General features: G+C 35.8%; 1 protein-coding gene across 1 annotated transcript in view; it reads left to right on the plus strand.

Annotated features, from left to right (window-relative positions):
* The first annotated feature begins 553 nt into the window (after positions 1–553).
* LOC149289628 (rotatin-like) overlaps positions 554–13,862 on the plus strand; it is a 68,063-nt gene continuing 54,754 nt past the window's right edge. Inside the window, exons 1-9 of the mRNA XM_089490429.1 lie at positions 554–568; positions 737–935; positions 1,502–1,595; positions 4,303–4,417; positions 5,867–6,017; positions 6,143–6,302; positions 7,438–7,619; positions 10,877–10,992; positions 11,492–11,662. Coding sequence (XP_089346555.1) covers positions 554–568; positions 737–935; positions 1,502–1,595; positions 4,303–4,417; positions 5,867–6,017; positions 6,143–6,302; positions 7,438–7,619; positions 10,877–10,992; positions 11,492–11,662 — 1,203 coding nt within the window. The remainder of the gene's footprint in view (positions 569–736; positions 936–1,501; positions 1,596–4,302; positions 4,418–5,866; positions 6,018–6,142; positions 6,303–7,437; positions 7,620–10,876; positions 10,993–11,491; positions 11,663–13,862) is intronic.

The following is a 13,862-nucleotide window of genomic DNA, read 5'->3' on the forward strand; positions in this document are numbered from 1 at the left end:
GAGCACTTAAAAATATTCTCTCTAAACTGGACCATAATCTGCTGTCATTTGTGGATCTAGTCCAAGAGAAGCCATTGTTTCTCCATCTACTACAATGGTTTAATTTCCCAGCAGTTCCCATGAAGGAAGAAGTTCTAATACTGCTAAATAAGTTGGTTAAGGTGAGGAGGTGATAATTACAGGTCATTTATGCTTTTGATATAATTAATCAAAATACTGAATTTGTCTACTGAATTTGTAAAATATGTATGCCATAGACTAGAGTCTTGTGTCTTTCACAATGAAACTGATTTTGTAATGTGGATGCTTGAGTTGTGCATATGGTGAAGTGGTGCGTTTAGCTGAAATATATTGAATAGTCTTAATGCAATTAAGTGCAGCTGTTCTACAAACTAATATAAATATATATATATATAATTAGCTCAAGTAACCTAAGATTATTAGAAAATGAGGACTTTATCCCCATGGGATGCAAGTACTGTCATAGTATTTATGGGTAAAAAATATATTAAAACACTTCTTTTATTTCTCATTTTTGTCATGATGAACCCGTATGGATACAGCACCCGTATGTTGAACAGCTGATGAGGCTTAATAACATTATCTTAGTACAGTAGAATTTTTTTCCACACTTGTGTTTGAATAAATTATATTTATTTCCCCATCGTGTGTGTATGTATGTATATATATATATATGTATATATATATATATTTTATTTATTTTTATTATTTATAGCATTCCTCAGCAGCTCAATGGTTGATTGAAATAGGGGCTGTAGATTTCCTCACCCAGCTACGGCCAAATGTGGAACCAAACCTTCAGGCCTTAGTGGATGGTATTTTAGATGGACTCTTCCTTCTTCCTACTGATATTTCCAATAATCGCTTATCATCTAGTCATGAAGTGAAGTCCTTGCCAACCTACAATTTTGCAGGTATTACTATTTTACCTTTAATTATTATTATTATTTTTTAACAAAGAAAGAGACTGCATATATAAGGACTATAATCTACATGTTGTTAAAAATAGGATTATTTTTTAATGACATGATTTGCTATAAACTCATTAATTAAAAAAACTGGTAGAGTTCAGGCTTCCTCTTTTGATTATTGTCTTCCCAAAGCCTTCTTCATGAATAATAACACATGTATTTGCTTTATAGCTATACAACATCAAGCAGATTTGACTGATGGATATTTTCATCAGGATGCTTGTGTGCTCCAGCATTCAAGTGTATCCACAGAGCAATCATGTGGTAAGCGCTAAAATACTTTATCTAGAGGTATATTAATGGTCAGGGAAAATGGGATTGGACATTATTCAATACATTTCTAATTTTTATGATTGATATTGCATTACTATAATGTTTGTCTTACTATTTTTGCTAAGGAATTATGCATTCAAAGATATTTAGTGTTTTACTTTTTAGCTTTAATCCTTACTTGATTTAAGAGTACGTTTTAGTAATTATTTTAGTGTAACTATCTTACATCTAAACAGTAAATTACTCTCCTGCCACCTGCTTGAAGTACTCCACGTTTCCTTGGCTGACCTTGACTACAACAGACAGACATGTTCTTTCATCAAATGAAAGGTACATTTGTTCATGTATCTTTATTTAAATGTATTGTTGTACATGTGTTTATTGTCATTTGAAATTGATCTTCATGTTTTTTTGAACATTGTGTAAGAGCTGCAGATAATAGAACAGGCAAATATTTAAACACAAAAATAGCACTGATTATGCAAAAGTTTCAATTAAAGATTTGTTTTATAGCATGGATTCTAAAAGCAAAAGCTATTTTATATTAAACATTATGTAATGATAAAAAAACAGATTTCTCAGTTGTCTCATTCTTACTTAGGCTCCAATCCCTGCCTAGCAGGCCTTCATGCTTACACATGCCTGGCATCAATCAGCTTTCATTTCTTAACCCAATAATGTTGGAACTGCTTTAAGAAGATGCACAGTCGGTGCTAAGTATCTGTGTTCCCTTTCATAAGAGCCTGGTTTGAGTCCTTGAGCCAGTGATTTAAAAAAGTCGTTGGTAGCTAGGGAAAACCCTACAAATCGTAATGAAAGTAATAAATGAGTCCAATTGGTCCAGTTTGTGATTGGAGACTTTGTGTTATATAATTTTAAGATGGGTCTTTCAAAATCCTCCTTTTTTTCTTCTTGTTGCTATAACTCCTCTTTGTGAGTGGAAAGGGTAATCCCTTAAGTGCAAACTAAATATACATTGTGAATATTTTATGTTTTTTGGCAAATCATACTGAAAGTAACTGAGTTCAATTGATTCATTTCTTTTTATATTTATATTATATATATATATATATTGCACCATATATAATATGCACACACATGCATGTCAAGTCCCTCTAGCAAAGCAAATATTAAAAAGATGTGTCGTTATCAGAGAGGCGATACCACAAATAAATACTAAGAATGATGTGACTTTGTTATGACCCACTGGGGATTTAATGCTGTTCATAAACCTTTATTCCCAAATGTTATTTTTGTTTAGCCATGCTAGGAAGTGACATTTAAGTCTGTATTATATAAAAACAGTAAGTCAATTGTGAGGGGCAGAGCTGTTTAATTCCTAGTTTAAATCTCAAATGGCAGCAGAATATCTTCCGGGAATTTTAAATTCCTTCCAGTGCCATAATATGTAAATGGAGGAATGATGAATTGTTGTTTTCTATTCCTAAAACAGTATGGTTGTGACCAAAGGAGATCTGGAGATGTACAGTGTGTGTGATATATATATAATATATAAACTCGGTAAACCCAGCAAAATTACCTTTTCTGACTTTCTGGGGAAAAAAGGAGCCACAACATTTGATATTTAGGTGTCACAGACCTCCAATTATAATCGGACAGAACAATACAAAACAATACAAATGCGTGGTTCTGTCTGATTATTTTCTGTTCATAGTGTATATGAAAATTTCCTATCCATGGCACAAAACACTTCCATGCAACTATTGGTTAAGACCATATTACAATATATAATTTTGTAACCTTGTTAAAATATATGCTTGATCAATAATTGCATGCCTCTGACTTCCCATTATATTGTATTGCCCTACAAGTTAAAAAACAAACACTCCCTTTTACATAGGTTAGGTCGATATGGTCTACTTGCTAAGTTTTTGATACTGCCTCGCCAATTATTTATGGATAGGTTTAGGTGAAAACCACTTCCAACTGGGTGTAAAAAGGACATAAAGAGTCAATTAATGAAAATTAATAATTAGACTAAAGTGTTAATCTAAATGGCATCCAGTGTGTGCGAGTGCCACTTTTATATTTTCTAGATGTTTCTTGGTGTTTGTTGAAGATTCAATGTCGCCCAATGTAATGTATTGTTTTTAATGTTCCTTCAGCAAAAGTTTGTACCATTTGGAAGAGTTATATAACCTTATTCAATATGGTCTTAACCAATAGTTGCACGGATGTGTTTTGTGCTATGGAAGGAAATTTTCATATATACTATAAAAAAAAAATAATCAGACAGAACCACGTGTTTGTATTGTTTTGTGGACCCCTCTCTCTGATTATAATTGGAGGTCTACTGTAATTTCCCACGTAATGCTCTGTGACGCCTAAATATCAAATGTTGTGGCTCCTTTTTTTCCCAAGAAAGTCAGAAAAGGTAATTTTGCTGGGTTTACGTTTTTTTTTTTTTTTGTATTTACGGTATTGCTTGGCTTGGTAAAGCAAATAACCTACAAGTGTTTACTACCATGAGTGATGACTACAAAAGACATTTACTGTTCACTATAAAAAAAATAAAAAAAATGAAACCATTATTTTAATAGCATGTACTCTGTTTATAAAGAACAACGTTTCATAAATATGTTTATAAAAAGATAATTTGTTAAACGTTAATGACAGAAATCCTAGAATCCCTTCATTGAAGTAGGCTATTAATACCTGTTTGAGAGCACACATTTTTCGTGTGATTGGACATTGTTGGATTATGACTGGAACATTTTTCATGTAGTCAGGCTGATGTTATTTTATACATTATCCCAACGCTCCCAATGGGTAGCTGTGTTGTAGACCGTTTTTTTCCCCTGTCTTTTTGTAAATCTGCCACCCGTAGTTTTCAGATCTAGCATCCTTTATCCTAGGCGATCTTGGGGGGCATTATTTATAGAATGTCTTAAGCACTTAGGAAGACTGTAGAGTGAAAAATCCTTATGTTATACTATTTTCTGTGTTTCATTAAAACAGTCTCATTTGTGTGTGTCTCTCTCAATCTCTCTCTTTTAAATAATGAACACATTAAAAGCACATTGCAAAGTAGTAATCAAGGTCTGATCTGGAGAAGTTGCCAACTATTACAGGATGTTGTAATGCAAGACTTTCCTGCTGAAATCTTTCTACAAAGACCAAAGATAGTCCAGGTGAGCTGACAGCTAGAAACATATTTATTTAGGTTGATTAAAAACAGAAGCTCTTAAGATTCATTGTGACCTTGGGTTCTTCAAACATATATGTTTTTATAATTTCGATTTTATGTAAATGTTAAACTTTCCGAGGCACTTTTCATCCACAAATTTGTCCGTAGACAAGAGAATGAGAATGATTTTCTTTGTGTTGTCCTACTTGCACTTCACACTGTTGAGAGGTGTGATGGGAGGTTTGGGGTTTGTTTGATAGGTTTAGATGTGTTAAATAATTTTAATTATTTCTATCAACTAGATGTTGTATGGGATTTCTGAAGCTCCATTGCCTGGAGAATACTGTATTACACTGTATGCTGCATGCGGTTACATATATTTTCTATACATTTACAAAAACACTTACCCTTGTTATAAAGTATAGCCAGATGTGATTAGATTATCACTAACAGAAAATATGCACATTATTTGCTTAAATGCGTTCATATTTATGATATCAAAGTTAGAGCACACATACACCATGATAAAGCTTTGGTAAACTCCACATCTGCAGCACGTTATGAAAATCTTTATAAATGCATATAGGCTTAAAAGTACACGGCTTATTTCAAGGTTGATGAGAAGCATAGCTGCGCAACAGATTCTAAATGGGCAGATTGCCCTGCATCCATTGAGTAATGAAAAATGTATAAGTTCACACAAGGGTTATAAGATGACTTTCAAAGACCTGCTGTTTGATGAATAAGTAACAAGCCTTTCATTATTTGCAGCTGTCATTAAACCAATTACTTTATCACAAGTGAACTTCAAAAAAAAGTTTCAAATAAAGAGAAAATCAGACTTCAGTTGGAACAACACCGTGATACCTCAAGTTCAGCCTCGTTAGCAGACAGTGGTCATACATTTTGCTGTTCTATAGACTTTTCCCACAGTGTTAGGACGATTTACATATAGGGAAGTTCATAGTCGATGATGAACAATTTTAAAGGGGCTCTTTTATATTTTCTGATGAGCTTAACCATTTGTAACAAGAAGCAGCATTAGAAAGATCATTAATGATTCTGTAGAATGGCCAAGCCTCTCACAAACTTAGTTTTTTAATTGTGCACGTTTTTGTCTCACTCGTAATTTTGCCGGGGAACACTCAACTGTCATTTGATCTGTAAGCAGACACTCATAGGTTGTTGCCATATAAGCTGAAAAGCATCATAAACATTTGTGTTGCGTAAACTTAGAAGAAAGAATGAAATAACTGATCTGCTATTATTAGTTTATCATGCTAGAGAGTACTGTTAATTGTTTGTAATGGATCACATTTAAAACTTGAACTCTTTTATGAATTATATTTAACGTTTAAACATGAAAATATATGAAAGCTGTTCGTCATAGCAAGTTTATAAAGGTTCTCTTTTCAGTCTGGCACTAACATTATATATGTACAATATAATTTAGAGTCTTCTGCCTTTACTGGGCCTGGCATCCGAAACAGACAGCCAGCAGCATTTGGCATTCCAGTCCATTTCTTGCTTACTTCAGTTGTGCATATTGCTCAGAAACAGACTGAATTTTCATAGGGACCCAGGATTTGTAAGCACAAAACAAGGTAAGAATATTCATGTAATAAGCTTTAAAAGAAAGTTGAATTTTAATCAAACGCATTTAGATCGCTGTTCATCTCTATTATTGTAAATGTTTTAATTGTGTGCATGTTATTTCTCTATTTTGCAGAAGTGTTTTCTCAAAATTCTTCGGTATTGTATTGCCAAGATGCTCGTCGAAATTCTCAGAATCCCTCTCCTGCAAATGAGCAAATCCGCCCGTCTGTGCTTGGGCGTGCAAGTCAGCGCCTTAGAGGAGATGGGCAAGATGGAGATGCCACGTCTTCTAGGTAATGTGATTGCCATAAAACCCCTGTTGTTCCAAACAATGGCATCATGTCATTACTTTGCTTGTGAATTTTTCATTTGTCAGGAAATGCCATTGACTATGCAATCCCAACACATAAATTGGTTGAAGAATACCGTATTTTAAGGAACAATCTATTTAAGTAGTCATATAGAATTGCAGATCTATAAAGAGCCTACAAATCTGAATAAATAAACAATATATGAAACATGTCGGTTTGAAATCGGGTAATTTTTCTCTTTAACCTATGCAGTTAAACACTTCACGGTGTTGCTGTAATGCCCCTTCCCAGGGGGGCAACGTCCGCCATACACGTTATGACGGCGGATCCCTGTTTTAAAAGAGTTAAAAGAGCAATAGTGGCGCTGAAAAGCCTCGATAGCGAGGAACTCAGCGACACCAAACACTCACCCCAGGACGCACTGTGACCGCTCTGGAGAATAGTCAGAAGCGCCACTAAGAGGAATTTTGTCACTCGCAAGATGGAAGCGTCATTTAAATAAATAAACACGTTTCCGAGAGGGTCTTTCCCTTAACCTTTAAGGTTTTTACAGACCTCTGGTATGTGTACAATTTCAACTCAAGTAATGTACAAACTAATACATAGTTTCATGCTTTGAGTATTAGCAGTAAATTTGCACATCCGTATAAATTACATAACAATATGCTTTGTCTAACACAATAGGTTATAATATAAAGTAAAAAAGTACTTTTACATTTTGACCTACATATCAATGTTTTATGGGAATGCAGGGTTGGACAAATTTGTGTAGGCGCCAGCTTTATATTGTTCAGGAGCCTAAAAAAGGTACACTTGTATTCATCAATATAACATGGCAGAAAGAGTTAGGAGCCATGGATCCTGGGATTTGTCAAGTCCCGTGGTACTCAATGCTTTTGATGATCTGGCCTTGAGCCAAAAATAAGCAAAAGTGGAGTATATGTATAAAGAATAAATATGTTTGGAGCAATTCCTTGGTAACTGGTGGAATGTTCACACTGACCTCACCCTTTTATCATTATATATATTTTATTATATGATTTATTTTAATAATCTACAAATTTTGAAAATAAGTGTACTGGTTAACTTTTACTGGATTTTTTTTGTAATAATACAGTGGAAACAGTATTCAGGCCCATGCAATCACCAGGACAGCTCCCTGGTCCCCATTGGATATTGGACACCAGGACCTTCAACAAATTGAACGTGAGGATCCTTTAGCGTCACAGTTTCAGCAGCTCAGCCTGGCTCAGTTCTGTGTTTCACTTTTGGAAAATGCTGCAACTTTGTTACAATCAGGTAAGCAAAATTGTACACCTTTGTAGTAAAGAATAAGTATATTTAAAGAGTCACTCCTGTCGTCATCAGAGATGGTAAACTGTCGCTTTAAATGAACATGTTATATCTATGTATTGCAGACCACTTAAAAATAATAGCATCTGTGTTATTTTAGTAAATGAAAATAAAGTGGAGGAAGAGTTGTGGTGCTGCTGGTGTTTGTTGTTTTTTTATTTTTTTTTAGAGAGAGTTGACTTTAACCCCTTAACGTCCATTGCCGGGTCAGGCACGTCATGCAAATCGGTCACTTAACGACCTATGACGTGCCTGACACGTCATCAGACTTAAACAAGCTTAGAAAGTGATCAACGATCACTTTCTAAGCTTAAACGGTGTTGCTGTAATGCCTCGATGTCGAGGCATTCAGCAACACCGAGATCGGCATGATGGGCCATGTCCGGCCCCTCCCCGGGGCGTCAACAGCCGCCATACATCAACGATCACCTCCTAAACTTCAATGGTGTCGCTGGAATGCCTCGATCAGGAGGCATCCAGCGACACCAAACACTTACCTCTTGATGGACTGTGACCGCTCCGGAGAGCGGTCACAGCCGCAGCTGCACGCAGTCTTCACCATCCGCAAGATGGCGGCGGCCCGGGAAAAAAAAAAATAAAGTTGAAAAAGTTCGCTAGACAGTCTCCAGACCCTCTAGAGAACTCTGGCTCCACTTGCAGGTTGAATACAGGTACTGCATTCAACCATACAAGTCAATGGAGCCCAGCTTTCTAATCACTATGTGATTAGTAAAATATTTAAAAAAAAAAAGGAAAAAAAGAAAAAGCTTAAAAAAAACATGGTAACATTTAAAAATTATTATGCTTTAGAGGAACTATCCAGTTCCAGCAAAATGTAAAAAAAAAAAGTCCAAAAAGAGTAAAATAAAAAAAAAAAGTTTATTATTATGAGCCAGTGCTAAAATTATCTTCCCAAAAATCCTGACGTGGAAAAATTTAAATAAAAGCATTTCAAATACCCAAGGGGTGTCTAATTTAAAAAAATGAATGGTTTGATGGGGTAAATTGGAGTGGCCGGGTTCAAAGATAGGGCATAGGCACAGACTGACCGAAATGGGGGGGGGGAAAAAAAGCGCACTTCCAAAATGTGGCATTTTAACCTCAAACACCAGACAAACCCATACATGTGGGGTATGACTGAACTCGGGAGATGTTCCTGAAAGGGTTAAATACTACCATTTTAAGTACCTTGGGGTGTCTAGTTTTCAAAAATATATGGTTTTATGAGGTAAATTGTAGTGGCCAGGCTCAAAGATAGGGCATAGGCACAGACTGACCAAAATAGGGGAAAAAAAGCGCACTTCCCAAATGTGGCCTTTTAACCCCAAACAGCAGTCAAACCCATGCATGGGTGGTATCACTGTACTCGAGAGATGTTGTTGAACACATATTAGGGTGTTGTTTGATAGTGACGTATACCTGGAGCTATAAATGTATACCCAAAGTACAATTTGTGTGAAAAAAAAATAAATACCAAAAAAATACTAACACAAAGTGTGGCAAAGGCTGGTGGTAGAATCTCATGCATGGAAAGGGTTAAAATACTAGCATTTGAAATACCCTGGGGTGTCTAGTTTTCAAAAATATATGACTTGATGGAGTAAATTGCATTGGCCGGCTTCAAAGATACCCGAAATGGCACATGGGGGGAAGAATTACCAGATTTGGAAAAAATGGTTTTGAAATAGCAAAACGCTACCTGTACTTAATGCTCCATAACGTGCAGAAAAAAACAAAAAAACATAAAAACATTGGGTATTTCTAAACTCAGGACAAATAGTAGAATATATTTAGTAGGTTTTTTCATTAGCTTTTTTGGATGAGTAAAAGATTTTTGGGGTAAAAGTCAGAAAAAGTGGGGGTTTTTTTACATTTTTCATCATATTTTATTATTTTTTTTATGGGAAATTAGATAATATGATTAAAACAATGGTATCTGAAGAAAGCCCTTCTTGTCCTGAAAGAAAAACAACATATACTTTGTGTGGGTTCACTAAATGAGTGAAGAGAAAATTACATCTAAACACGAACACCGCAAAAGTGTTACAACAGCCTCGGTCCCAATGGTACAAAAGGTAAAACACAGCCTGGTCCTTAAGGGGTTAAATGGATCATCACATTTAATTACGTTGTACTGTATGTGTGACCAACACTGGAGTTGGAGTCTGGGGAGTTGAAATGCTCAGCTCTCCTATAAATTCCTGGTTCGTAAATACACATCTATGTATTTTTTGTTTCCAGTTTTCTCTTGCTTCGTTAACATGTGTCAAGACAAACATGTTTTACTCCGACAGAGTAGAGTGCATTTATAGCCTGTTTTAGCTGGTCTGTGTTGCCTGTCTTCAGACAGCTTCCCAGTGTTGCTGGGATGCTATCTAATAAGAAGCAACTGACACTTCCTCTTATGTAAACTAATACCAGATGTTTTTAACCATGTTTTAATTATTATTTTTAAAACCCAATTACATCCTAAAAGAATAGGATGAAATAGTATGCCCTAAATATTTAGCACTGGCAGACGCATTTCCCTGTTGGTATATGAGAGATCAGGATGTCTAACCGTCTGGAGTCTTCCTTGCTAGTGAGAGGCATCATCTGGCAGATGAAGTGTAATGGCAGTCGCACGTCAATACTGCTTGTATGCCATAATTCCTGTCCCAGAGACTCCGATAACATGAATGACGAGGCCAGGAGGTCTATCCACCCCTGGTCAATCATTGTGTTGTGATCAGGAACACAGGGTTTTCTAACGGCTGTGTGATTGGCTGCAGTAGGGATCAGAGTTCCCAGTTTTAAAAGTTAAAAACAAATATTTTTTAAAAATAGAAATAAAGAAATTGACATCATAAGGGAACCAGAGAGGCTTTTAAGGGCTATAAAGAGCTTAAAGGGACTTCCAGTCAGAAATGGTAAAACAAAACAGCAAAATAACCCTCCAAATCTATCGGGGAAATACCAACGTCATAAAAGTATTGTTGCTCCAATTTGTTATTAATCTTACAGAAATTGTATGCTGTTTTTAAATATTTCAGACATGCCCCTGTAGTATTATGTTCATTAACCTGCTGTAAATACAAATATACTTACATGTTGTTGATTGCTTTAAGTGCAGCCTAGAATTGTGGGAGATGTCTTCATACAATTTTTACTTAGGAACACGATTTCTTTGTTTAAATGATTTGTGCGCTCAAAAATATTTACAGATAAAAGGAAACTGATTACGCGTGTTGTTGAACTGCTTAGTGAAAGCGTGGCACTGCTTAATGATGCCATATCAGAGCACGTTTGGGAAGATACAAGTCTTATAGGACAAGAACTGGTAAGAAAATAACATTGCATTTTGCTTTTTTTATGTGTACGAGAGCATTCTGTCGACATACATATTTTTCTTAAGGTTGTATTTGCTGTGTCCTAGAAGTAATTAGTTTAGTCAGAAGCAAGGCTCTGGGTTAGCTGACCATCAATTAAATTCTAATATTGGCTACCGATTTCCAGATTAAATGTACAATCGGAAGATGCACAGAAAGCACTTATTTGTTCTCGGTGTTATTAAAGGCATATCGAGGAGCACAAGTTGTCACGGAAACCAGGAAAGACAAACAAAACAGCAATGTCAATAACACCTTTATTTCTCATTTCCGCCCTAAAGGTTATGCATGGGCAACGCAGCTTCCAAATAAAAACTTGATTACAAATGATTTTGTTAGATTGCTGTCTTTGAACATGCAGGGCCTATTAAACATTTAAGCATTGTATGTGATTTAAACCTATTTCAGTAATGTGATAACCCCCCCCCCCATGTGTTCTCCATCTTTCAGAGATGCAAACTCCGTTTTTCCTTGGATACACTTGGGGAAGCAATATTGTATCATAAGAATAAAAGTGGTTCTGAGCTGACAGAGCCTTCTCTTGTGAACCACAGAATGGCCTTTATCAGCATCTCTCTTTTTACAATGCGACTTCTGCAAACGCTTCTCCCTGTGGAAAAGGTAAGAGATGAAGAACAGTCCAGAGAAGTGGAAACCTTTTAGGCGTCTTTCTCAACATTGTTTTAGTTAATATTAATATCCCATGGTGGCTGCAACAGTGTTCATCTCTCAGCTGCACATTAAAACTGGAGAAGCAGTGTGGGCCACTTTAGGCTTTAGTTTGCTTCTGGGAAATTGTTATGTGTCACAACATTCTTCTCTAAATTACCTCTTATGATTTGTCGGTATGGTAGAAAACATTGTGTAACGGCTCTCCAAATAGCAATGTATTTGTGCCTTCACAGTAAATTTCTCCTCAATCTGCGTGGAGTTATTAAAGACGTTCTGGTATTAGCACAGATGACACTAGTTCTTTTATCAAATGTTCCTTGTGCTTAATATATCTAACTTTGCTACACGATTTAACATGACTGTGACCCAAATCTGATCATACAATTCAAAATGTGTTTGCGGACTTGTTTTTTGATGAATAAAATAAACACACAATAACATCCTAAAAATAAGAGGACACAAAATATTGTGCAGTCATTATATCACAAGGAGTAAGTGTTTTTTTGTATAGGGTTTTTTTTCTTACTACTGGTGATATATATTTAGATGCATCCTGTTTTTTTAGGTTGCTGTTTTGTGAAAAATATGCAGTAAGTAAAAAAGACATGTTAATAGTTTACTTTATCATTTAACAAAATGCAACACAAAGAAAAATCTAAATACAATCGATATTTGGTGCGACCAACTTTTGCCTTCAAAACCGCATCAGTTCTTCGAGGTACACTTGCACACGGTTTATTTGAGGAACTTGGTAGATTATTCCAAAAATCTTGGATAATTAACCGCAGTTCTGGGAATTTAGGCAGCCTTGGTTACTTTTCTCTCCATGTAATTCCAGGCAGACTCAGTGATGTTAAGATCAAAGCTCTGTAGGGACTATACCATCACTTCCTTGATGGATAAATATTTGCCTGTACTTCTCAGTATTGAGGAGACCATTAATTCTGACCAAAATTCAATTTGTTGAAATGCAGCCCCAAACTTGCAAGGAGCCTCCACCATCCTTCACTGTTGCCAGCAGACAGTTATTCATGTAGCGCTCTCCAGCCTTTTGGTGAACAAACTGCCTTCTCCTACAGCCAAAATATTTCAACTCATCACCTGCTGCCATTTTTCTGCACCCCAGTTCCTTTGTTTTCATGAATAGTTGAGTCGCCTGGCCTTGTTTACTCGTCAGAGGTTTGGCTTTTTGACCCAAGTTTTCCATGAAGACCTCTTCTGACCAGAATTCTAGCTGATGGCCCTTCTGGAAATCTTCCAATTGCTGAAGAAAGTGACATGATGTGTTTTTTATCTGCTGCATTAAGTTTTCATGGTCCACCACTTCTTGAACAGAACATCTGGAAACCCCTTTCTGCCTTGAAATGTCTGCCTGGGAGAGACCTTGCCGACACAGTATAACTACCCTGTGTCTTGTTGCTGCGCTCAGTCTTGCCATGGTGTATGGCATGAAACTGTCTTCAGCAACTTTTCCTTGTTAGTGAGTTACTCACCAAGTTTTATTCCTCCTACACTGCTAAAACATGTTTTCGTTAACGATTGTGTTAAAACCTACATTTTTATTTATGATCATTACCACCTTTTTGGTCTAATTGTTTAATCATACACCAAACGATATGTTTACAAAATATCTGACTTTGTGCAAAACTGATGCTGTTTTGAAGCCAAAGGGCTGTCACACCAAATACTGATTTGATTTAGATTTTTCTTCTGTTCCCTCACTTTGCATTTTGTTAAATGCTAAACTATTAACGTGTCTATCTTTTTCATATGCATTCTTACTTTACAGAATTTTTTACACCTGTCCCAATGAACTTCTACAGAAAGAGCTTTTTGAATGTCCCCTATTGTATGTTTATATGTTAGTGTGTATGTATAATATATATATTACAAACCCATTTTATTTATATAATGGGAGAACAAGCATCTCGACATCCGGTTATCAGGAGCATGATTATTCTTCATAGTTAAAAGCCTTTCTAAGGTGTGTGTTGGGGGATGGGCACAAACCATTAGTAGGTTTTATAAATCCATTTTAATTTAATTTGCACTTAGATTTAACTTGAGAATGTTGTTTCTACCCTTATTAGAACTGTATTTATGTTTGTGGAAAAACATCTACTAAATTTATTTTTAGATATTTGCTCAA

The sequence above is a fragment of the Sceloporus occidentalis genome, unplaced genomic scaffold (genome assembly GCF_023333645.1).
Source record: "Sceloporus occidentalis isolate IW3139 unplaced genomic scaffold, rSceOcc1.0.p SCAF_44, whole genome shotgun sequence".
Classification (NCBI taxonomy): domain Eukaryota; kingdom Metazoa; phylum Chordata; class Lepidosauria; order Squamata; family Phrynosomatidae; genus Sceloporus; species Sceloporus occidentalis.